Raw genomic sequence first — 22,702 nt, 5'->3', positions numbered from 1 at the left:
AACTTCCGGCCGTTGAAACTTCGTCCCTTTTGCAAGGGACAAGGGTTTCCCACCAGATGTGGCTCCAAGTGCTAGAGGTCTCGTATAGCAAATTAGCGATTTGGTAAATCAAATATTAAATTCAGAACTTCTCCGATTTTTAGGTTATTTTTCTGTGCGGAGGGGGTTTTTCTGGTCACCTTCAGGCACCACCATTTGCATTCAATACTTTCAGCATAACTTAAAACTGATTAATTTCCTCTCATGACCCCAGTTTCATATTCAAGCGGAGTAATACCAGTGGACTAAGTAATCAGCTCGCTTGTCCATTAACCCCGACGGTGCATATATCGCTAAATTGAAGTTAGCGAATTGTTATTAACGATAGTCTGCTAATTGATTGATTCATTAATTACGTTCTATGGCCACTATTTTCCAGTGAATTGCCTATCAAACTATAAACAACCATAGTTTTACCTCTCTTCTTTGACAAGTTCTGGTTAATATCAATCAGTAGAAATTATTTTACTATTTGTAACTTGGCCGTCACAGTGCTAACGACAACAGCGCCGTTCTGTGCAAGTTTAATGAATTATTTTATTACCGTCCAGCCATTAGTAAATTCTGCTTGATTAGAACTTTAATTGAAGTGCATATTGCTAGGATTCAATTAATTGTTCACACATGATCGTTTATGCTATTGAACAGTTCGGCATCATTTATTCTGCATTCAGGAATACAACTGCATTATTGGTTAGTGTAAGTAATTTTTTCACGTCCAACTACCAATTAGGTGTCGTGGACGGAGCAAACATACTTTACTGTAAATTTTTTTTTATTAACCATTAGATAAAATCCAAGGCCTAGAGACCGGGGAAGCGAACCCACTAAACCAACAATACATTTTAGCATTGCGGGTCTAGTATCTTAACCACTCGGCTACGGTGTCGCCTTATTGGTTAGTGTATATTTGTGGCCCTATTTTTTTCACCCTCCTACGACAACAATGTGATAAACTTAAGCTTAAAGATAGACGGAGAGCTTTAAGTTTCCTTCTATTTTAGGAATATTGTTGCCCAAACTATGTTCACACCAAAGATTTTTCACCATTTCTAGGAGCCGCCTAAGAGAGTAGGCAAAAGGAAATTTCTGGGAGATTCTACAACTACAAGAATTATAAGAAAGCTTTGCTATACCTAAAAGTTTTTTCACTTAGGTACAAAAATTATGTGTTAATTTAACTTGAAAATAAAATAAGGAATCCATTATTTATTCCAGGAATGCTTTTTACCACTCTGCACTCTGAATAGCTTTATTTATTTATTCCTAAATCCTCCAGGATTTCTTCTTTATTTTTTTGCCGAAAGGGGGACGAAAATACAATAATTATAATTTATTTAACATTCTCTTACTTTGCTCCCTCTCTCACTCTCTCTTTCTTTAAAGACCCTAAGTTTTGAAGGCAAAGTATATTTTAAGTACTTTCCGCTCTTTCTATAAAGTTCTTACCAAAGTTTACTACAGATTTTAAAATTATATAACCATAATTTAGTGGTTTTAAGTCGGCAGGTCTTTTTAAAAGAGTTTAAGTAAACTGAACAGAAATTTCTCGACTGTAAAGCGGCCAAAGACTCCCCTTTCTCTACTTTTGCTTTAAGCTTTTTCTTTAGAACAAGCTTTACTTCTATCTTAGTTACTATCGGCAGTTCTTGGATGAAAATTGGCGTAACGACTCACACGACTTTCTCTTATCAAGGTTCATTTTTCTCAACTTTGAATTCCCGGAAGATATGTAATTTTTTGCTTCTTCGGATGGTTTTTTTTTTTTCTGTATGAAATGTTAATTTGCTTTCAATTCGAGTGAATATATTTCCTGGGGAATATTCGTTGAATTACAATACTTCCTTTAAGATGCCTGGGAAGAGAAAGACAGATGCTGTAATTGCATTATTGTAATATGTTTACGTCTTCTTGTTACAGGTGGTCTGGTACCAAGACAGTTTTCCACTAGAACCGACGGAAAGAAAGCTGATGGAAACTCGCGGCAATAAGCACACACTAACCTTAAAAGAAGTACAAGCCTCAGACTTTGGTAACTATAGCTGTGTAGCGGAGAATTCCTTGGGAAGGGCGAAGAAGTACATGGAACTGTCGGGTAAGCTTCTTCTTCTTCTTCTTCTTCTTCTTTCTTATTACTATTATATAGGTAATATCTATGTATATGAGGTGATAAGGAGATCTGGTGTCTGGAGGATGATGTATAGCGGCCCAGGAAGTGGGAGCGGCAGGAAGAGCGGATTATCTGGAAATGGAATACATTATCGATTGTGGCCGTACTTTCCATAACAAGGAGGGGGACTTCACTGTTAAGTACCATCTTCAATCTAAATTTAATTAGTCGGCCAAGGAATCCATTCTGCAGAGATACTCTTCACATTCACCCCACGTCGAGGACATACTTTAATCTGAATTTGCTTTGTTCTCCCTTTGCTTTCAACTTTCCTAATGATTAGATTGATTTTAATAATAATAACAATAAAGTGGACAAGCAGGGATCCTTTGGCGTAGATTCTGGGTCGCTTCCAAGTCTGGACCAAATTATTACTGAAAGAAGCAGCTCTGAAATCAGTTTTTGCGGGGAAAAAAAACGGTAGGTAATTGATTTGATTAGGATTTGAGTAACAACTTAATATTTATGAATTCATCATATCCGTTTAAGAGGTTTCCTTTAACTCCGAATTTGAATATTACGTTGTATTGATAGCACTAATACTTTGAAGTTTTTAGAATCCAAAATTGGTGATTATTCAATCTCTTTTACTTTTCATCCCTTTAGCATGATTTTGCGTCAAGCTGTTCCATAAGATAGTATTGGTTAGTGATTCCTAGTTGGAATTAATCATTTGTTTCCCCCCACACACACTAGAGCGGAAGCCTTGCTTGTGAAGTAAAATAAAGTAAAGTTGGTAATCATGACTTCCCGCTCCAGAATATAAGGTTGCTAGAAATATAGTTAGTATGTTGGCATGCTTGTGTTGTTTTAGAGTAGATGAGTGGGAAAGATCCAACCATGGGTGAAAGGTTGTTTCATAATCCTGGAGGATCGTAAAGGCAGCGGAAATCCCCTTCCAGGACTGTTATGTTCCCGCGCCAGCCTGCACTCAGGCCTTCCGCGTACTCTGCCAGGTGATCCACAAGAATTAGGAGTTTCCCCCTCCCCACCGCCTGGCACTCTGGATAGGAGAGAAGCAAGAAGCATTCAGCTTGTCTCCAGGTGTGTTTATTGCCCCCGTTGCTCGTCTTGTGCAGAGATGTATACACACTAGTCGAACAACACTCTAATAACATGTAAAGCGCATGCCCGAATACCACTTTCAGACACACATACACACACCCAAAATGAGGATATACATTACGTCGTGTACACAAAGAGGGCTCTTCCGTTTTAGAACTACAGCTTCCACTATCTTTTCCTTCGACCCCAACACGTGTATCTCGTTTCACTGTATTTACAACTTCCATCACACTGGCCCGCTAATTTTACTAGAAAATTTAATAACTATTTACATATTCCGCTGACGGAGCCACCATTAAGTTGAAGTCTTTTCTTTGTTTCACATTATTTAGTTCAAAATTAAACTCTTGTACTTTTTTAATTAATCTTAAATACAGTTATTACCTTTTTTTTAATTGATATTAGTTTTCGCTACAAGAGCTCCTATAAAAAGTGTATTTAATAAACTACATCCTCGTAAAAATATGCAAAAGTTTGCATTCTAACTAAACTGCATTTTTTTAGATTACCACCTTTTTTCGATTAGAAACTTATACTTACCTTAGTAACACTTTTTTCTATTAACAAACAATTATAAAACAATGGGTTTATATAAATCATACATAATTTATTGAAAAATTTAGCTCTTTATTGATGCAAGTTCTTTTAAGTGCATTCTATTAGAACGAGGCCTTGCTCACCTTCAGATACCGCGCTGATAGCTCTCCCCTAGTGATCTGCAGCTACCAACAAATCCCTTATTTTCTTCCTAACCTACTTGTAGTGGTGTAAAATGTTTTAGTTACTCTTTGTCGGCCTAAACCCTGGTATCCAACTCTTGGGTTTATAAAATCCCTCTGATCCTTTCTGTTTGACTAGACTTAGAAGTCTGGTGAGAAGCTCCAGGGCAAAGTGGATTTTTTAAAAGCGTAGATTTTTTTTCTTCTCTGAAGAGCCAAAGTCTGTGTGAAACTAGCTGTTCATACTGAAACAATAATTGCAGTGCTGTTCATCTTCCTCATCATAGAACCTGAATAGGCTGTACTCCGCCCAGGTTCATGCGACTAGGTCCGCCTTAAAGACCTGTACCTACTCTTCCTAAGCTAACCAAAACATCAAACTACGGTTTAGGCCTCTTGAATCCCGGCTTCCATCCTTTCTTCCTTCTTAGAGCACTCAGCATACCACAAGGAATCGGCTTTCCCTCGCGATCCCCGTTTCCAAGCTTCTCTAACCGGAATTTGAACTTTGAAGGGAGCCAAAACTAAACACAAATTTGCTGCTCACACATCTTTTTAGCTAGATGCAGCCAAACCAAAGTTGCACTTACTCACATCTATTCATTGCGAAAGCACCCAAAGACTGGGCATTATCATCTTTTTTCCCACTGTAAAGTTCACGTAAGTAACAAATTTTATTCATTTATCTAAAGTGTTCACCATTTAATTAGTGCTGAGACTGGAAGCAGATGCAATATTTTTTATTAGATTTCTTATTAGATCCTGGAGTTTTGGTACTCCAGGCATTGCGCCTAAAGCCGACCAGTTCTTACAGGACCCAGGGTTTTTATCTTACTTTCTTCTCTGGACAACTCCAAGCGCCAGTTACACTTTCAAGTCGTAATCTAGCAATTGTACCGTGCGGATGTGAGAGACAGTTTAGTCACTTCCTATCGCAGTCTGTATAGAGCTGGAAACCAAAATTCTGGAATGAATGGTCGCACGATTTTCTTTTAGTCCAATTTTTAAGATTACCTTTCTATCTGGAACTAGTTTTTATTAATGTTGCTTTTTACTAAACGTGTATTCACCATGAGTCCGTCAAGGTGATGATAACTCAACTGAAAGGTTCATAATTGTTATAATAATAGGCGCCACGATAGCCGAGCGGTTAAGAGACGAGACCCGCAATACTAAGATGTATTGTTGGTTTAGTAGGTTCGATTCCCGGTCTCTAGACCTTGGATTTTATTTAATGGTTAATACGAGAACTTTTATAGTAAAGAATGTTTGTTAGGCGGTTATAGGCTAGACCCGCAATGCTAAGAAGTATTGCGGTACTAGTCTAGCCCTTGGATTTTATTTAATGGTTAATATGAGAAATTTACTGTAAAGTATGTTTGCTAATCGCCTCCGTCCACGACACCTAATTTGGTAGTTGGACGTAAGGCCCGCCTGAAAAAATAGGCAATTACTTTACATTTTTTGTTATAATAATAAAAGGTAGCTAATCACGCGAAATATATTTAACTGACCTTAATTGTAAATTCGCTTTTGTGGTTAGCTTTTAACGTGAGAGAAGTTATGACTGAAAGAGAAATTCATTATGGGATTTCTTTGTTTTTATTTTTTAATCCAATAGAAAACTGTTAACGAACTTACTGGGTGCGAGTTGTTGGATTTGGAACTACATTCTTTTGGGGGGTGGCGCTGGGAAAACAAAAAATAAATATAAAAAAAAGCAAATTTACGAAGAGGAAACCAAACTAAATACAGCCCGGAGCCAGGGTTACTGGCCATTGATTGCCTGCCTCTCAGTGTCTCTCAGATTGCCTAATCCTCGCTATATTCCGGCGCAGGCATCCCCACTCGTTCACCAATCACTAACAGCTATTTTATTTTATACAACATTCTATTGCTTGAAGCTTTATAAATTTCGTTTTTATGTTTGAATATTTGGCCAACGGGGGGGAAAAAAAGTTTTAAAATCTAGAATATTTTTGGATTCTATTCCAAGGATTAACATGTTCTGGCCGATAGGATTTTCTTGTCGCAAAACACTCACGTGACGTTCTCCAGATGTGGTATATCCAAATAACTAGAGCAAGGAGCGCAATTCTCTAATAATTCGTTAAATATTGACAAAAACCCAACAAAAAGCAACAACTTATTTCGGGGAATTGTTCACTCTGGATGAGGCGTAGGCCTACCACTATACGCCAATAAGGAAACAGCACCGGACGGAAGCCATTGGCTCTGTATCTATAGAAGGCAATGTCGATGGCCAGTATGGCGATTTCTTTTCTCTTGATTATGTTAAAAAAAAAAAAAAATTAAGCAGTAACTGGCGAATGCAAAGCGTCTTCTTGACCAACTGGATTGCTTGAGAAGAGACCTGAATTACAAAAGAGAATTACAGGACAATGCACTTCTATCCAACCACCGAGGAATTCGAAGTACAAATTGTTGGTTTATCTCAAACATTCTAAACTATCCACTGGATTTGGCATCCACTATTTCCAAATCTAAAGAAATGTTTGTTCTACAAAACGTTTTGGGCCAAATGAAGAGCACATTTTCCAGAGTCGCAATTCAGGTATTGGATCTATTTGCTGGAAATACTTTGGATAGAGTGCAGTGACATGTGGGGACTAAATAGTCGAACAAATCTATTTTTAAACAAAAAACAAGTATAAATTTCAGCGCCAGGCCGAGGACTTATCGTGTTCTCGTACAGCTGCAGATGTCCTTCAGATATTTTAGTCCTCATCATCTTACCATTTTCATCTTCCAATCTCTGTTTTCTACCTCTTATTCCTCGTAAATGGACCTATTGTAAACATCCGGATTTCCTCTCCTGTACTGAAAAAACACTAGTGCCGAAGTTCCTGAGTTCGAATAACTAGGATTTACTAATTGGACACTCTGTTTTCTCTATAAAGTTGGTACTCTCACAGTGCACATGAAGATCGAACGGTGAAAACTCAACGGCACGATTACAATACTTTTCTCTGACGAAAATAAGAGAAATGAAATTAGAGTGGATGAGTTTCATAAAGTAAAAAGAAGGATTTAATGTACAGAAATCCCAAGAATATCGACACAGTTGTAATCACGATGTTAAACCAACTTGGAAGACGACAAACGTGTAGGGATTTACCAGATTTTGAACACATTGATTAAAACGAAATCTGATGGCAATTAAACTCGAAACACTAACATTTTTGGCCATGTTTGGACGCACCCTCCTCAATATAAACTGGGGTCCGTCAATATAATCGTCTCTCTCACTCAAACCCACACACCGTCTCGCTATGTATACTGAATCCAATCTTTTAAGCTGGAACACAGCATCGCAATAAACTTACCCAATTGGACCATGTTGATTCGAGCGTAAAGTTGTTTGGGTAATTCCCTAGTCGCGCTCTTTTGATCGCTCGATGAGCATTCATATTTTCCTTTTACTTTTCATTTAGAAGATTGAAGGACTAGGGGAAATTGTAGACTCAGTCACTCGACGTCTCATAGACAAACATCCAAAGTACTTAGGAGGGTGGACTTGCTGAGTTTACAAGTCCCCTCCGGATTCCATCCCTGATCCAGGGGAACTCGTACTAGCTCTAGTGAGTGCGCCAAACACCAATCTTATGATCTTTTAATTTCGTTAATTACGCCAAACCCCCCTCTGTCTGTCCATGAAACAGGACTTCCTTCCTCTTTCAGTTTTGTTAAAACAGGAAACTATTTGATCAAATTTTAAACTTTTCTTCATCTTACATCACCCACTTTGGATGAATAATCAATCCCTGTACGCAATATAAGAAATAAAATTTTCCGGACTAAAATTTAATGACTTCCTGTCAGTTCCAGTTCCCTTTAAAGGATCCATTTTCAAAAGGCTTGCCAAAAGAAAATCCCGTAATTCGATTTTCTGGGTATTAGGAAATTGAAAACTCGACGCCCACTGAGAAAGAATTCGGCCGGGAATATGTTCAAATAAAAGGTTTAGAATTTATGGACAATAGCGATATCTCAATTAACATATTATTTCAAAACTGATTGAATTCCACCATCCCTAAATTGAGTTTTTTCCCCCTAAATTTAGGTCATCTGACCCCAGAGGGGTGTGGAGAGTTAGTAGCGCGCCTTGTGAAGGGCTAGTTACATGATGGCCGCTTTTCAGATCCATCATGCTATTTTGAACGCTATTTGAATATTCCTGCATATTTGATACCTCCCTCGCATTCTCCCTCCATCCCGTTTTCATTTGTCGCTCCCTCTCTCCCTTTTAAACACATATTCACGTCAGGTTCATTTTAATAACCATATATTATTTAGGAATAATTTACTTAAAAGCATTCCGCTGGAGACGCTTCGGGTGTTGTTTTACATCTGCTTTGTGTCAATTTGGTTTGTTTCCTGTCCTTGTTGCCCGCACTGCAGACTACCCTGTCTGTCCTAGAGGCAGACAGAGATATTCTCATTAATTATTTTACCGCGGCTGCCATATTTACTTAGTATTGCTCTTTATCTCCATGCCCGGATTACATCCCTCATTATTTCATTCACCTAAAGCTTTCTTTTACCAAATGAATTTCATTTCCTCCATTCCTCCAGATTTGGACTTCTCCTTGATGTACCTTATTTTTATTTAAATTAATTTACGAGACGTGTGTATTTAATGCAGAGTTTTAGTGCGAAAGAAAGAGATGGCAAAAACCGTTAAAACTCTGCATAAGTCCAGGACATTGGGGGTTCCAATGGCCAGGACATTGGGGGTTCCAATGGCCAGGACATTGGGGGTTCCAATGGCCAGGACATTGGGGGTTCCAATGGCCAGGACATTGGGGGTTCCAATGGCCAGGACATTGGGGGTTCCAATGGCCAGGACATTGGGGGTTCCAATGGCCAGGACATTGGGGGTTCCAATGGCCAGGACATTGGGGGTTCCAATGGCCAGGACATTGGGGATTGATAAAAAATATGTTGGGTGAACACTCACACGACGTTTTCGTACTATAATCCTCAACTGAAAAATTTGTAATCCAGACAGATATTTTTTAATTCATTATCTTTGAATATGATTTTAAATTTTGACAGTTGTTCTCTCTTTTTGTAGGTCGACCAAGTCCAGCACAGTTTAGAAGCACTCCGTTCAGCAGGGCCAAAGATAGTTACAACTTGACATGGGTGGTCGAGAGCTATCCACCGTTACTGGAAGTGAGGCTGCTCTACAGAAAAATCATGGTAAGTTGTGGTAAATCTCTAATGATTATTGGTTGATTGTGTTTGAAACAGCGATTGCGGCTTGAGTGATTTGATGCTGCGTGTTTCGAAGTCTTCGAACTCTTCTGGTAGACTACATTCCTCTCTGTTGGTGGTAACTTAATGTTTCTGGTGATAATCCTCTATGTTGATATTTTAATCAATATTTAGACTGGAGCAGCATCTCTCACTTGAAGCTTCCAATGGACATTTTAAATTCGACCTTATAATTGCTACTATAGCCGAAGAAACTGCATAGAATGTTCACTGCAAATTGCTCAGAACCCATTTCATGGTAAACCATCATTTTACCATTTTTTTTACCACTTTATCCACGAAATGGATATTCATTCCCTTTTTTCACGGAATTGGATCTGTTATTCAAACTAAGGCTGGTTTCTAATCTTTGCGAGAAAGCAGCTTTGTGTGGAGCAGCAGTCTTGGCTGACAACGCTCCCTGGAGCCAAGTGCTTCTTTTGTCACCTCTCAGCAAGATGTAGTGGTGTGAGATTTAAGATTATCTCAATATAGAACAAGTCATCAACCCATCATCTCTGTCAGAGTTGGCCTTTCTGTAGAATTCCGGGGGATCATCACGAGAAGGTAGAGAGATTAGACATTACCCTCATCAAACTAGTTACTTTTAACAATACGAAGTTACTTGCTTGTCTTGGCAAACATGCTTACAAAGGTTAGTTGATTTCTTTGATTAAGCTATAGAATCCTTGAGAAATCAATTTCTATTTGAGGTTGAGCGTCAAGTTTTTGCGTTTATTAATTGCTAGATGGCGTTAGGGTTTCATTTGATCTTGAGTTTGACGTGACCTTTCTTTGCACCTTTATCTCAGAAAGCATAGATGGGCTCCGGGAAGCTGTGACATTAGGCTTCCTCCAGCAACATTTTATTGTAGCGAACAGGTAAATCTTGAAGTAAACGCCTTTGTCATCTTATAAAATGATCATTTTCCAGAACATTTAAAATGCGGAAAGAGAAGTTTGAGCGGGTGCCCTCGCTAGATTTTTAAAGATGAAGCTCTTACCTTAACATTCTACAATTTAATTTCATTTATAAAATATTCTAATGGAAAATTTAAAGAAAGAAAAACGCTAGTTTTTGTCGTAAATTCTCCTAATGTGGCATTTCTGTGTGCAAAGAGGACAACTGGCACACATTCTCATAAAAAGTTTTGAAAACACTTCGGTTCTTTTTGTTCCCTTTTACACATGGGATATAAAGCGCAAGCTTTATGAAGCCTGCAGCATTCTCTCCTTAGTCCATGCATAAATCATGGAGAGAAATGTTAGGAGCAGCTGAAAAAGCTGTTTAACCAAGTGTTCTGAAGCTGTCTGCTTTGTAACGTCTTCAAGTATTCATCAGGACGACCACGTTACTACGCTGGCGGCAAACAATTATTCAAAAATTAATACCTCACATTACCTCCAGCAAAAATAATTGTAATAATAAATAAACTGTTTGTAATGAATCTTTTCAAAATACACTTTATTATTTTGTACCCTTTTTTTTTTGAAAATTGCAATTTCTTCGTAGAAATAATGGGGGGGGGGGGCGCACCAAAAAACTCTGGAGTGAACTCACAAACAAACGATGCCCGCTTGCCTCAATTAACTTAATTCTCTTGACCTGATACATAGAATCCTTCTCTTTAATACGGTCGGAGGAAACGTGAAATTTCAGCTTCCCAAGATCTCTAGACAAAGAGTCCTCCAGAGCTGTGTACCAGAGAGTGGGACCAGTTCCTTCGGTAGTACTGAGAATATCTTATTTCACGTTATTCTGTACAAGATGGAGGATGTAGCACTATTATAGTTTACGAACTGAAAAAAGTTGTATGAAGGCGAAAAACCGTTTATTCAGCTGTTATATATACCATGACTTTGCCAACACTGTGTATATGGTACACCAGATAGCTCGGCAGCAAACAGAAAGTAAAGATCCAGTCACCAGATGAAGTAGTGATGATGTTCTTTACATGTCTTTAACATAGAATAAAAAGCAGAAGTGGTCCTGACTTTGGACAAGTTACCTCCACCACTTTTGGTGTAAACTTATAAAATTACATTACATTTAAAGAAATTTTAATAATATCGATTAAGAGAATGTCGTGTAAGAGAATATCGATTAAGAGAAAATCGTTTGAGAATATCGAGTAAGAGAATATCGTTTAAGAAAAAAATCGATTAAGAGAATATCTTTTAAGAGAAAAACGATTAAGAGAAAATCGATTAAGAGAATATCGATTAAGAGAATATCGTTTAAGAGAATATCGATTGAGTGTTGGCAGCAGAATAAAAAAACGGTCCACTCACAACCACGTATCATATTGCAATAATATGACGCATAGCATTTATATGCACACGAGCTGAATTACGCACACCAGACAATAAATAGCGACAGATGTAGAACATTGTAAATAAGGTAGACAAGTTTGTATGGATTATAATCCCACCGGCTGATGGACTCCTTAATATCTAATCTATTATTATTTAAGGTCCAGTACGATTGGCGGATTTATTTCTTATGATTTTAACCGAACACCAATTAAAACTGGGATGTATGTCACGTGACCTAATCCTATCTTATTGTTAGTGTGAATGCAGAGTGTCCTGTTGTTCGGGGATTGCCTGCGCAGAGTGAATAGTAACGATGGGGTTGTTATTATTATTATTTATGTTTTAATTTTTCTCTTAAGCTTTATTATTGGTTTTGAAAAGATAAGGGGTTGTCTATGGAGCTACGGAGCTATATGCGGAGATCGGGAACAAAGAGGGTACTTCTGAAGGGTGGAGGGGCATTCCCTGTCTCATTCCAATTGAATTAGATGTGTCTGGCCTTTGTGACGTCACGACCGACAGAGCGAGCCTCTGTACACGGAATAGAGCGGCGAGCAATCTTCTTTTCTCTGTCTGTCCCAAGCTGTCCTCTCTCCCCCGAGGATCGGCAGTCCACTCACAGCCACGTGTCACTCCCAGTCGGTCCACGTGACTTCACTTCAAAAACTAATCTACCATATAAACATAAAAAATGAACTCAGCAGACGAAAAACTAATTGCACATTCTGAATCGTACATCAAACGAGTTTTTAAATATCAAGTAACTAGTTTACAACCCTCGTTTATTCGTTCAGTATTCAGTGACCAAATTTTTATTCTTTATTAGAAGAATTCGCCTCACCTGGACCACGGCTTCAATGTAACCTTGGCGACACTGAAATCTGACTAAGGTCACATATTGCAAACTAACCGGTTATTTTATCATTTCTAGCGTCTTCAAAATATTCTCTTCACTGCTTAAATTGAAATGGGAAGAAATAGCAGAGGGACAGTATTTACGGCAAGTCGGCCATGAATAAAGGAAGTGAATACCGGAAGTATGATTGTAAATGACACTACACACAGCGCACCCAAACGTTCATTCAATGAATATATATCCATTACATATCGTTTCTCTGGTCGACTATTACCGTTACAAACCGTGCATGTATGAACATGTCTGTGAGAGTGCGCTCGTTTGTCTCCAGTCAGACTCATGTTTGCTCCCTGCTCATTCCACAGAGCTATAGCTTCCCCTCTCACACTTCTCTCACTCTCTCTCTCTCCAACACGTGCACTATTTACAACCCAACACACATTTCGCTATCCTGCTATTTATATTTACGACTCTAGTACTGGATAGCCGTACTTGGATAGCTTTTACGACATCTTCCTGTTCTGTACGGCGGCCTTCCTCTCACATACTATCACCCTGCTTCTTCTCCAGCTTCTCCACTCCCTTCCCGGTGCACTGTTCTAGATATATATAGTGTTGTCGCATCGGAAACATCAAAGGCATAACCAACTATTGGAAATGGCCATCACCAACTTTATCATCCCCCGTTTATTAAACTTTCGCTAACTTGTTTTCGTTTTCTCCTCAGAATAATCCATGATATAATGAAATATTTTTATTGCTCTTTACTTTTTTTTTAAATATATTGTTTTAAATTTTATTAATCCCCCTATTTCACTTCCTTTAATTTGAAGTAGTAAGAGGAAGAAGTATTACGAAAGTATCAGGTTATTGAAGTTAGATTTTTCACCGGATATAACAGCTCTGAGGTTCTATCCGTACATAAATGTCTCTTTCTTCCTCTTTCGGTATCATGGATATCTAAAAACAAATCACTGGGGATCGAATCTGGTTGGTTGCACCAGAAGACCTGACTACAAACATGGCGATCAGTTTCGTCAATATGGAAATAGCACTGTATAGCTTATTTTTTCTCAAAAATGTTTTCGATTTTTTGAACACTTTGCTACCATGAGAATTTTATTTTAAACTTTTTTCTACAATAAAAAGAAAAGTTTTTCAGGCAGTTCTGGGCGATCGTGGGGGGGGAGGGGCCGCTAAGTTTCTCTCTAATGTGTCACAACAGTGCAATGTACGTGATTACAAAGCCTATGTCCGTAAGAATTGAATATGTCTCTGAAATGGAGAGTTTCAGTACGAGAATGTCGTGTGAGTGTTCACCTAACTTTCTCTTTAGGTAACTTTCTCTTACGGTAGTAATTAAAGTTAATTAATAGCTACACTTGTAGCATTGAATTTTGCTGAACATAGTATTTTCTCTATAACTCCATAGATGGTATAGTAGGTCTGCCATAATTAAGTCAAGTTCCTAGTTATACATCTAGTTCCCGCTACATGGCAGCGCCACCATCAACTATAGAAGTATGGTTTCTATTTTAAAAGTTTTGAGAGTAGTTTGGATGGTTTTCTTCTCGTCAATGAGTAGATTTACAAAGTCAAATAAGTTGTCAAGTGTGGTCTGTTATCAGTTGAGAGATAAGTAAGAACCCCAAAGTCCCTCAAGAAGAGGCTAGTAGTTCCCTTCTCCAAACTGGTTAGACCAAAATAAAAACAACTTCTAGGCTCCAAAATGGAGTTTAGAAACCAGAAGTTAGGAATTCGCCTTGAAATAACCTACACGAGGCTATGGTGTTTTCTTTTATTCGTAATTAATAGTTTAAATTGAATTAAGTAAATCTATTTATTCACTTTTCAATCAACGTGTAAAAAAAACTATATTTAACTATTCACAGATGAACGACACCCATCAGAGGCACGGAAAGTGGCATGAAGTGATCCTTCATCCTCCAAAAGGAGAGACCTTCTCACACATGATGTCTTACAACATCCGCGGTCTAGAAGCGGCTTCTGTGTTCGAGGCGATCGCACAAGCGAAGAATGAATACGGCTGGAATGAAGTATCCGATCTCTACCAGTTTTACACCCGTGGACCCGGTGAGGATCTGTACGGTACATAAACATAAAACTTTTATAAAAACAAAAAACAAAAACTTTCTTTCTTTTTTAAATAATTCGCCAGGTATCAGAGATTTTTTGTGAAACTCAGGCGGAAAGTAGGGCTTAGTTAAGTTCAACAGGGATAACTTCACTTCCCTGAGATACTCGTATAATATTGAAGCCCTCCATCTGTTTTTTTTTTAATTCTAAATTTTAATTTCAAATTGTGGAATGAAAAAAATCGTTCGAGTGATGTCACCAGATTTTTGTTTAGTCCAATTATAGTAAAATGCACTATCAGATTATTATAGTTGTCCAAAAAGTGCTAGAAAAAAGTAAATAAAGGTTCCGAGGACTTATTCAATCCAGGGGAGGCTTATGTTCGTGAATTTCTCCTGGGAGCGCCAAGCGCAGAGAGATGTCTGTGATGGTAGATATCGCCCTAGATAGTAGAAATAATAAAATGGTTGCCTTTTATCAAAGTATTGTTGTACAACTCTTAGCGCTCAATTGAGTTACAGAAGAGTTCAGTTCTCTAAATTTCTTTTATTGAATCTGTTAAGTCACACGTCATGGTAAGCTGGGAAGGTTCCCTCGGCTCGCGCGAATGTAGAGGTTAAATTTTTCAAATTAAGTTATTATAAAGATAGATTAGGGAATGCACACTAGACAAATAATATACAATATTATTTAAATTAATAAAATTTTGTGTTACAGTTTACTTTTTTAATTATCTTACTTTTTTAATATAATCGTAGTTCAGCTTTACAGTGAGGACAGTTCATTTCGATTTTCTTCAAAATCGATTACAATCGATTACCATTAGTATTTTAGAGTATCATAAGTAGAAAAGTTAATTTATTCACTGACCTTAGTAAGTTTTGAAGTATTAAGCCTAAGTAATTAACTTCTTGTGCAGTATCCACAAATAACTGAAATAGCTGACATCAACTCAGCCAGTCACTATTTGCCTTGGACAAATACATTCTCCTTTAACTAACCAATTGCCTGCCACAGAGTACAAGGGGACATGCCTCTAATTCTGTTACAGACTATCCATCAGAACCCAGCCTTGAGGACATGGAACTGGTGGCTGCTTCACATACCACCGTGACGTCATCGTTTGGCTGCAACGCCATCTTGATTGCAGCTATTTCCTGCATTTGGTATTAGGAAGTAAGTATTTTGTATATTTTAGGATAATTTGTTTTAGAAAATAAAATATACTGTCTGAGAACATGCCTTAAAAGGAGTAGAACGCTGCATCTCTACAGGATCATAAGTCGATTCGCAAATGAAGGTCTGATTCTCACAAAGGCCCAAGGTGGCCTGAGTAGTCCTAGTGCTGCTCTGCCTTGCCATCCAGTTGGAATCTCACCCTTGTCAAGGACTCTTTTCATGCAAAGACTTCAGACCTCTGCCGTCTGCTTTGGCAAGGGCTCTAATCTGCTCTTTGTTCAGTAGTGTTTCTCCATCATACACCGATTTTTACCAATATCCCGACCACCACATACTTTTTTCTTCACAAGTCTGCATGTTTCTCAGAAAAAAAGGTTCCGAACTTAAAATAGATTTATTTGAATCTTCTTAATTCGTTTGCTTTCTTAAGAACGTAATGAATGTAGTTATTCAGCGTTTTTCAGTTGGTCATGAAATCCTACACAGCTCTTAGTATCACGTTGGCCAGCAGTTCAATTACTGATGGCCTGCTGCTGTCTAGAGTCTAGACCAATCCCAGAATCGCCCATGGTTACCGCCTCAGGACGGTCCTGTATACGGTGTTTTTAATTGCATTAAGAATATTACTTAATGCCCGTACATTTCTTTCACATACTGCAAAGACAATCATCTCTCTACACTTTGTTTATATCTCATTATCTTTAAATGATCTCTGTGCGAAGTTAAAGATCTTTCACAGTTTTCTTAAGAAGTCCACCGCAATGGGGAATGTCAGGAATTCAATAAACTTTATAGTTAAGAGGTTAATCAGGCTCCTATTGTGAAATCACAAGTGAGTAACACAAAGTAGATGGCCACTCTCCATTTGAATTGAAAAGCAAAAAATCTTTTATTGTTTTCAGATGAGGAGCTTCAAATACCAAGCGTTTCAAGATTATTTGAGCTGAAAATCACACACTGGGAACTGAAAACCAAATTGTTTACCAATCATTCGATTATTAATTATTTATTGATGATTAATCATCCTTGATAGTTCTTTATTTAATTTGTTCTTTTAAATATTTCTTTTAAGAGCAAAAAACTTTCAAAATTGACAAAATCCAAATAAAAGTAATCTATAAAATTTGTATATATGTCGGGGAAAAAATAAATAGTTCACAATTTATATTCAAGGAAATTTCAGTAATTTTTTTTCCTTCTTCGCGAAGAAAAATATAATTTTTCCATCGCAAAGGAAATTCCTGCTGCAGTCTTGTAAAAATAAATACGCACTGTCAAAAACAAAATGAGAAAAAGAAATTGCGGCAAAAATTTCTTTAATTGAATGAAATTGTGAAGAATATAAAAAATATACTAATAATAAAGACAAAGGACTAATTGAGTGATTTTTCAGTCCTTAGGAAATATTTGCACTGTACTGTAAATAGTCTTAATATATGCCAAAAATGGGGGAAAAAAAATTTAGTTAAAATCCTTATAAAATTCAAGAAATACAAAATTTCTGTGAAAAACAAAAAATAAATAAATGTGAAAATCCATAATTTTAGAAAACGAGAAATTATTGTTATTTGAAGCCAATTTTCTTTCTGTTTTTGCTTTAGTGAATGATTAGTTTTTCTTTGTATATGTGTGTAAAAAGTTAGTGTGTTAACAATGATAGTTGTGGGTCGCTTGCACGTCGAATACTGTAAAACAAAGAAAACTAATAAGAAATCAACGTGCATTACAAATACTGAACTCGTTATGAGTTTTCATCAGTTCGCTTGGCATTGTTGCTACAATTCTTAGACGATTAAATCTTACAACAGATGATTCAATCTAGTTTTGGTGTTTGATATTTTTGTGAAAGACAATTCCAGGGAATTTTATCTATTGTTAAGCAAGGAACTTGGTAACACTGCAGTACATTAACCTGGAGGAAGGTTATACTTGTGATGGTGAGAGATGTGAGCACACAAGGTTAAATCCACTTTGCGGCCTAAAACATACTTTTTGACCTGCCCGTCAATACAGTGTTGTCAGTTGAAGTTCATTATCCGAGTCCTAGTGAATGAACCGAGAAAGGTTTGCGTGCTTGTCTTTCTTTATGGTTTGGGGTGATATTTGTTTGCGGCCAAGAGTAGTACTGGAAAAGACCGGCTTCAATCCCATGGATTCCAGAATGGACCCCGGCATTCAGTGGAGAGTAAACACGGCCCAAGTCACTGCGGCCTAAATTTCGCTCTCCAGAAGTGTTTGATATAATTGACTATAATCTGTTCAGTTAGTTCACACTTAGTGTGTTTTGTGATGAGCCCCTATTGGTTTTGGATTAACTAAAGTCATCAAATAGTTTCACAGGTCCTAAGTGTACTGATGAGAGATGACTGGGCAATAAAATCAGAAATGATTGGGTGATTGAAAGTGAGTGCATACCGTTCTGAAATGTTACTTTAAGAACTGTTACAGCCACAATTCGAAATCCTTGACGTAATGGGTCATTTCACTGGAGAAATTACTGATAGATTTGTTGGTCTTGTGTACAGATAATAAGGGTTGATTCTGTGCAAAGGTGCAAAGTAGCAAGTTGAATGTGGACGCCAGGCGAGAACTGATCCTGCAAGGAGTACCTTCTTTTCTCAAAGATTTTTTAATTTTATTTTTAATAAAAGTCACAATCAAGATAACGTCCAATGTTTTTTGAGTGTTTATTATTAAAATAAAAAAATTCGCGCGCATAAAAATATATAAAGAAAAAGAAGGTTGCAATTTTGTTTCCTAAATTTATCTCATTGTTAAAGAACAGTTTTTTCTTATATGTATAAACTTTGAACTAATTTTCATTAATTATAGTCGATAGAATTTTTCAATAAACACAAAAGATTTTCTTGATGTACTGCCGCAGTAAAACCCATTATTTTCCATAAAGAAACTCATTCTGTAAAATATTTTTGTTTACTTCTTTGATGTAGAATTCAAAAATAAATTGTAAAAACCAAAATGTATGTATAAATAAAATGTCAGCTGTTTGTTTCCTTTCAAAATGTAATTTATCATTTTATTTTTTTAACACAGCGTTTAAAGTTTATGATTTATGTGTAAATGTATATAAATATATTTAGGCATCATTTTAGTGTAAGTTTAGGTGTGTATTGAATATAAATAAGTATAAATATGAATAAATAAATATGATCAATTGATTTTTTTATTCTCTCTGATGAATATAGGAGAAAATAAACTGAAAATTATTTTTACTGATTTTTGTCCACAGACCATGATACTTCTTGGATTAGGCGGACTATCTCCTTGACAAACTGAACGGTAAATTGGCACCATATCAACTAATTAGGTGCTTGTTACATTGAATTACACCTTCGGCTAATATATTCACTAATTAGCCGATACTAATACCGCTGTAATTGAACATTGAAAATTTAAACCAGTTTGTCCTACCTGAAACCATCAAGTCAATTGCAGTCTCTAGGAGATTACCTGTTCCTTCCCATTTATCGGCCATTCCATCTATTTAGAGTAGAAACTGGTTTGCATATGTTCTTTTATGTGTTTCTTTTGGTAACATGAGCGTACAATAAGCTCGATCTTCTTTGCACATCATTCTGTGATGATTCTTCAATGCTTCTCCTAATAAGCAACAAGCTACTGGGGTTTCAATGTTTCTTGCAACTCGGTGTTTCCCTTTCTTTTCATGCGAGAAGCCTGAAGCTCTGCATTAGAATTGGACGAAAATTAAGACATGGAAAAGTCGGACGGCTGCAGCAGTTATTTGATAAAAAATTGTTCAACCTCAGTTGAAATCCTACGCTGACGATGACAACTCAATAGTTCGTTCTTTCGCAGCAAAATAGTATTATTAGATCGACGTTCACTTGCGTTGTTACGTTGCATTTCATATGAAAGAACGTAAGATTAATTGGATGCATATAATAACAATAAACCTACCATAACTTTGATGCAGCCAGGCGATTCTCTGTATTACTTTTATTCATAGTTGGCAGAAACATGTTGTGGAATTCAGTTAAGATGTCTCTCATATTAGAGAGTTTTTGTAACATACATTTGGAATGTGATAAGAAAAATAAGGCGGCCTTTTGCTTTGAACTAGGTTCCAGTTGTACTTGCCGATATTGAAGTAACGTTCGTTTTAACGTTAAACGTGATTGGAAGTATTGATTGTGTACACCCAAACTTGCACGGGCGTAAAAGCAATAATGCAGATTACAATTCCAGCCTAATGGCCCATTTTTAATCACAGGAACAGCCAGCTCCTAAATCCGGATTTTTGAAACATCATGATCTGTGTATAAAATGAAAAAATGAGAGTTACGTATAAAAATTCGATAATATGGGTAAAAAATCAATGGTCACGAAGAAAATATAGTTTTGTATAATCCAGTCAATGTGATAAATGTTATTGATAATTTACTTCTTTTTTTTAACTATCAGTTTTTTACTATTTTTATTTTGTATTTTCTCTCTGGCTTAAAATTTCAGCCACAGTACTTGTCGTCCATTACACCGAAATAATAACGTTTTTCATCAACTTTAATTCTCTCTCCCCATTTTTAATAAAACGTAATTTACTCTTTTTATATTCTCTTGCCGTTCTCTGTTTTGTAACTCTCCCCTCTCCCATTAAATAAACTTTTTAATCAAAATTCAGATTTGAAAGGTAGACTAAGAGGGAGTGAGCGAGAGATAATGAGATTCTTCTGTTTTTAATTGTCCAATAAATGTAACAAATATTTTCCAAATAATTAATTTCAAATAAAGTATTTAAAGTTTATTAAATTTTAAGATTGTTTTTACATTTTTTTCATCAGACGTTCGTTGTTCAATTAAAAAAAGCAAAAAAATGGGGGAAAATCTAAAAAACAAAACTAAATGAGCACATTTTTTGTAAATATATTGAGATAATGGAACAGAGGTTATGTTGTCTTAAATATTGTACCATAAATGAATAAATATTTGTACAAAAAAAAAAAATATCTTGTTTTATTTCAATTAATTTTTTTATTTCACACCTTCTAAAGGTTTGCACACTACTTCCAATCCAGGCAGACTGATGAACGGCGAGAAGTGAGAAGTCAGGCTACGAAGGAGATTGAGGGCACAGGGCCCCTCCTTAAAATCAATTCACATCATAATGATATTATACATTCTACGTTAATCCAGAAGGTGGAAATAATGCCAGCTTCAGTCATTATGTTTTAAGTTTTTGCCGAGCTATCGACCTTAGGAATTAGGTTATCTTCAGGGCTGTGGAACATATTTTACACTTAGAGTTAAAATGAACAATGATTTGTATAAAACTAGTTTAAAAGTAATTTAATTACCTTATTCTATTGACAAATTATACTTCTTACATTTAAACTGTTTGGTTGGTGTTTCTTCTATCCTGGCCGCTTATGAACTGAGTGTGGTCGGCTTTTAAATGTTTGGTTGGTGTACAGGTCAGTGTTGCCAATCGTCAAAACCATGTTTTGTAGTAAGTAAGCGTATTTGTTTAGATTTTTCGTATCTATTTAAAGACGGAAAAATGGTTTAAAGTGGTAAGAACATTTAAGGGTGACTTAATGCAAGATGTAGCCCAGCCTGGTTAAACAAAATCGCTGCATTCATTCCAAACAAACTACTCGCCCCCTCCATTATATCCAATACTAGACATGATCTTCCATTAAGTAAAATTACTAATCTGTAATGTTGTTTTTATTTTCTTGAAGCGCGTGATCGACACAAAACAACAGCAGGCCAGCACTGTTGTCGCTGAAGTGGAGTTAGATTAGTGGAAGCATGCACCGCGCTAAAGGTAGGAATTTAATTCAATCTAGTGGAGCGACCTGGCAATCATGTACCAGGTGTGGAACAACTTTAAATGAGAGGCTTTTTGCATAATGAGAGGTAAGCAGGGGGCGTCACTCACCCCCTCTCGCTGAGTATTTCTTTTGTTTATTATTTCAGGTTTTCCCTTGGCTCCGTATTAAACCGTCTGGTTATCGAGAGCGCAGCCTTGCGGCATACTGCCTAACCATTTTTCTTTGTCCATCTCATTCCAACTTTCACTTTTTGTAATGCTTTTTTGAAATGCTATTTACCCCATTTGGCAATATAAATGCATATTTAAACGCTATTTGAATTTCCATATTACTGGGGTTTTTTCGCCAATATTTTACCTATTTGCATAATTGACTACCTATTTATTTTTCATTTCACTTTCAATGGAAAAGCTTTACTGAAAACCCCCCAACTCCACAGAATGCGGCAAAGGCCGCATTTTTTCACCAAAATCTTTTAAATAAACGATACTCCCTTCCTGTTCAGAATCCAAACTACCTCGACACATGACGACGCACCATTCTACATCTCAAACCTCTCGTTGAACGCGTGACACAAACATTCCACTTGTGGCCACCAACACCCTCAAAACCAAACGCAGGAAGTTGCGCTCAACACCCGCATTCCCACACGTCTCAAACTTAAACTCCAATTCATTACCCAACATCACAAGGTGACTGAAAAGACATTGGGGCCAGCTTGGATACTGAATTACACTGATACCAGGAGTATCATCGCTGGCTTCTATAGTCACACTGAGCAAGGCAATTTGCCAATAATAATAATAATCAATATTGTAATTTTGATTTATGATTAGTAATTATATAATATATTATTAATTAATAATTTTTGGGGGAAGAAGAGTAAGAACACTTCCATTTATATAAACCGTTTCTACCTGGAGTTAATTCTCTATGGAAGCGATCTTGCATCCACTCAGTCAAGCCCTGCTTGGTAGCTCTGTATTCGCCGGAACTACTTTCACGAACAAAGGAAGTGACCTAGAGAAGGTCAGTTTACAGGAAGGAACACTTTGGCGCCTACAAAAATGGCCTTACTTCCCGTTTCCTGTTTGTGTGTGCACTAATGGCAGTAATGCCGCTTTCTCACCCATTGGCTTAACACTCACGCCGCCTTTTCTAGCTGATA

General features: G+C 36.9%; 1 protein-coding gene and 1 long non-coding RNA gene across 5 annotated transcripts in view; one reads left to right on the top strand and one right to left on the bottom strand.

The window, feature by feature from the left end:
* Positions 1–17,657, top strand: part of klg (klingon) — a 587,603-nt gene extending 569,946 nt beyond the window's left edge. For 3 of the 4 annotated variants that reach the window (XM_074132568.1, XM_074132565.1, XM_074132564.1), the window contains 5 exons: positions 1,960–2,134; positions 9,092–9,219; positions 14,338–14,554; positions 15,594–15,718; positions 16,624–17,657. In XM_074132568.1, the coding sequence (XP_073988669.1) occupies positions 1,960–2,134; positions 9,092–9,219; positions 14,338–14,554; positions 15,594–15,715 (642 nt within the window). In that variant the 3' untranslated portion in view covers positions 15,716–15,718; positions 16,624–17,657. The remainder of the gene's footprint in view (positions 1–1,959; positions 2,135–9,091; positions 9,220–14,337; positions 14,555–15,593; positions 15,719–16,623) is intronic. The other variant, XM_074132566.1, reaches the window with a different exon arrangement.
* A 3,136-nt stretch (positions 17,658–20,793) lies between these two features.
* Positions 20,794–22,466, bottom strand: LOC141456506 (uncharacterized). Its single transcript, XR_012459801.1, has 3 exons — positions 22,452–22,466; positions 21,055–21,239; positions 20,794–20,977 (listed from the first exon to the last, which is right to left on the bottom strand). It is a non-coding gene; the product is annotated as an uncharacterized lncRNA (long non-coding RNA).
* Positions 22,467–22,702: the final 236 nt, after the last annotated feature.

Source organism: Rhodnius prolixus, unplaced genomic scaffold, assembly GCF_049639745.1.
Source record: "Rhodnius prolixus isolate KJV_2025 unplaced genomic scaffold, Rpr scaffold_4, whole genome shotgun sequence".
NCBI lineage: Eukaryota > Metazoa > Arthropoda > Insecta > Hemiptera > Reduviidae > Rhodnius > Rhodnius prolixus.
This window is presented reverse-complemented; position numbering and strand designations above follow the sequence as displayed.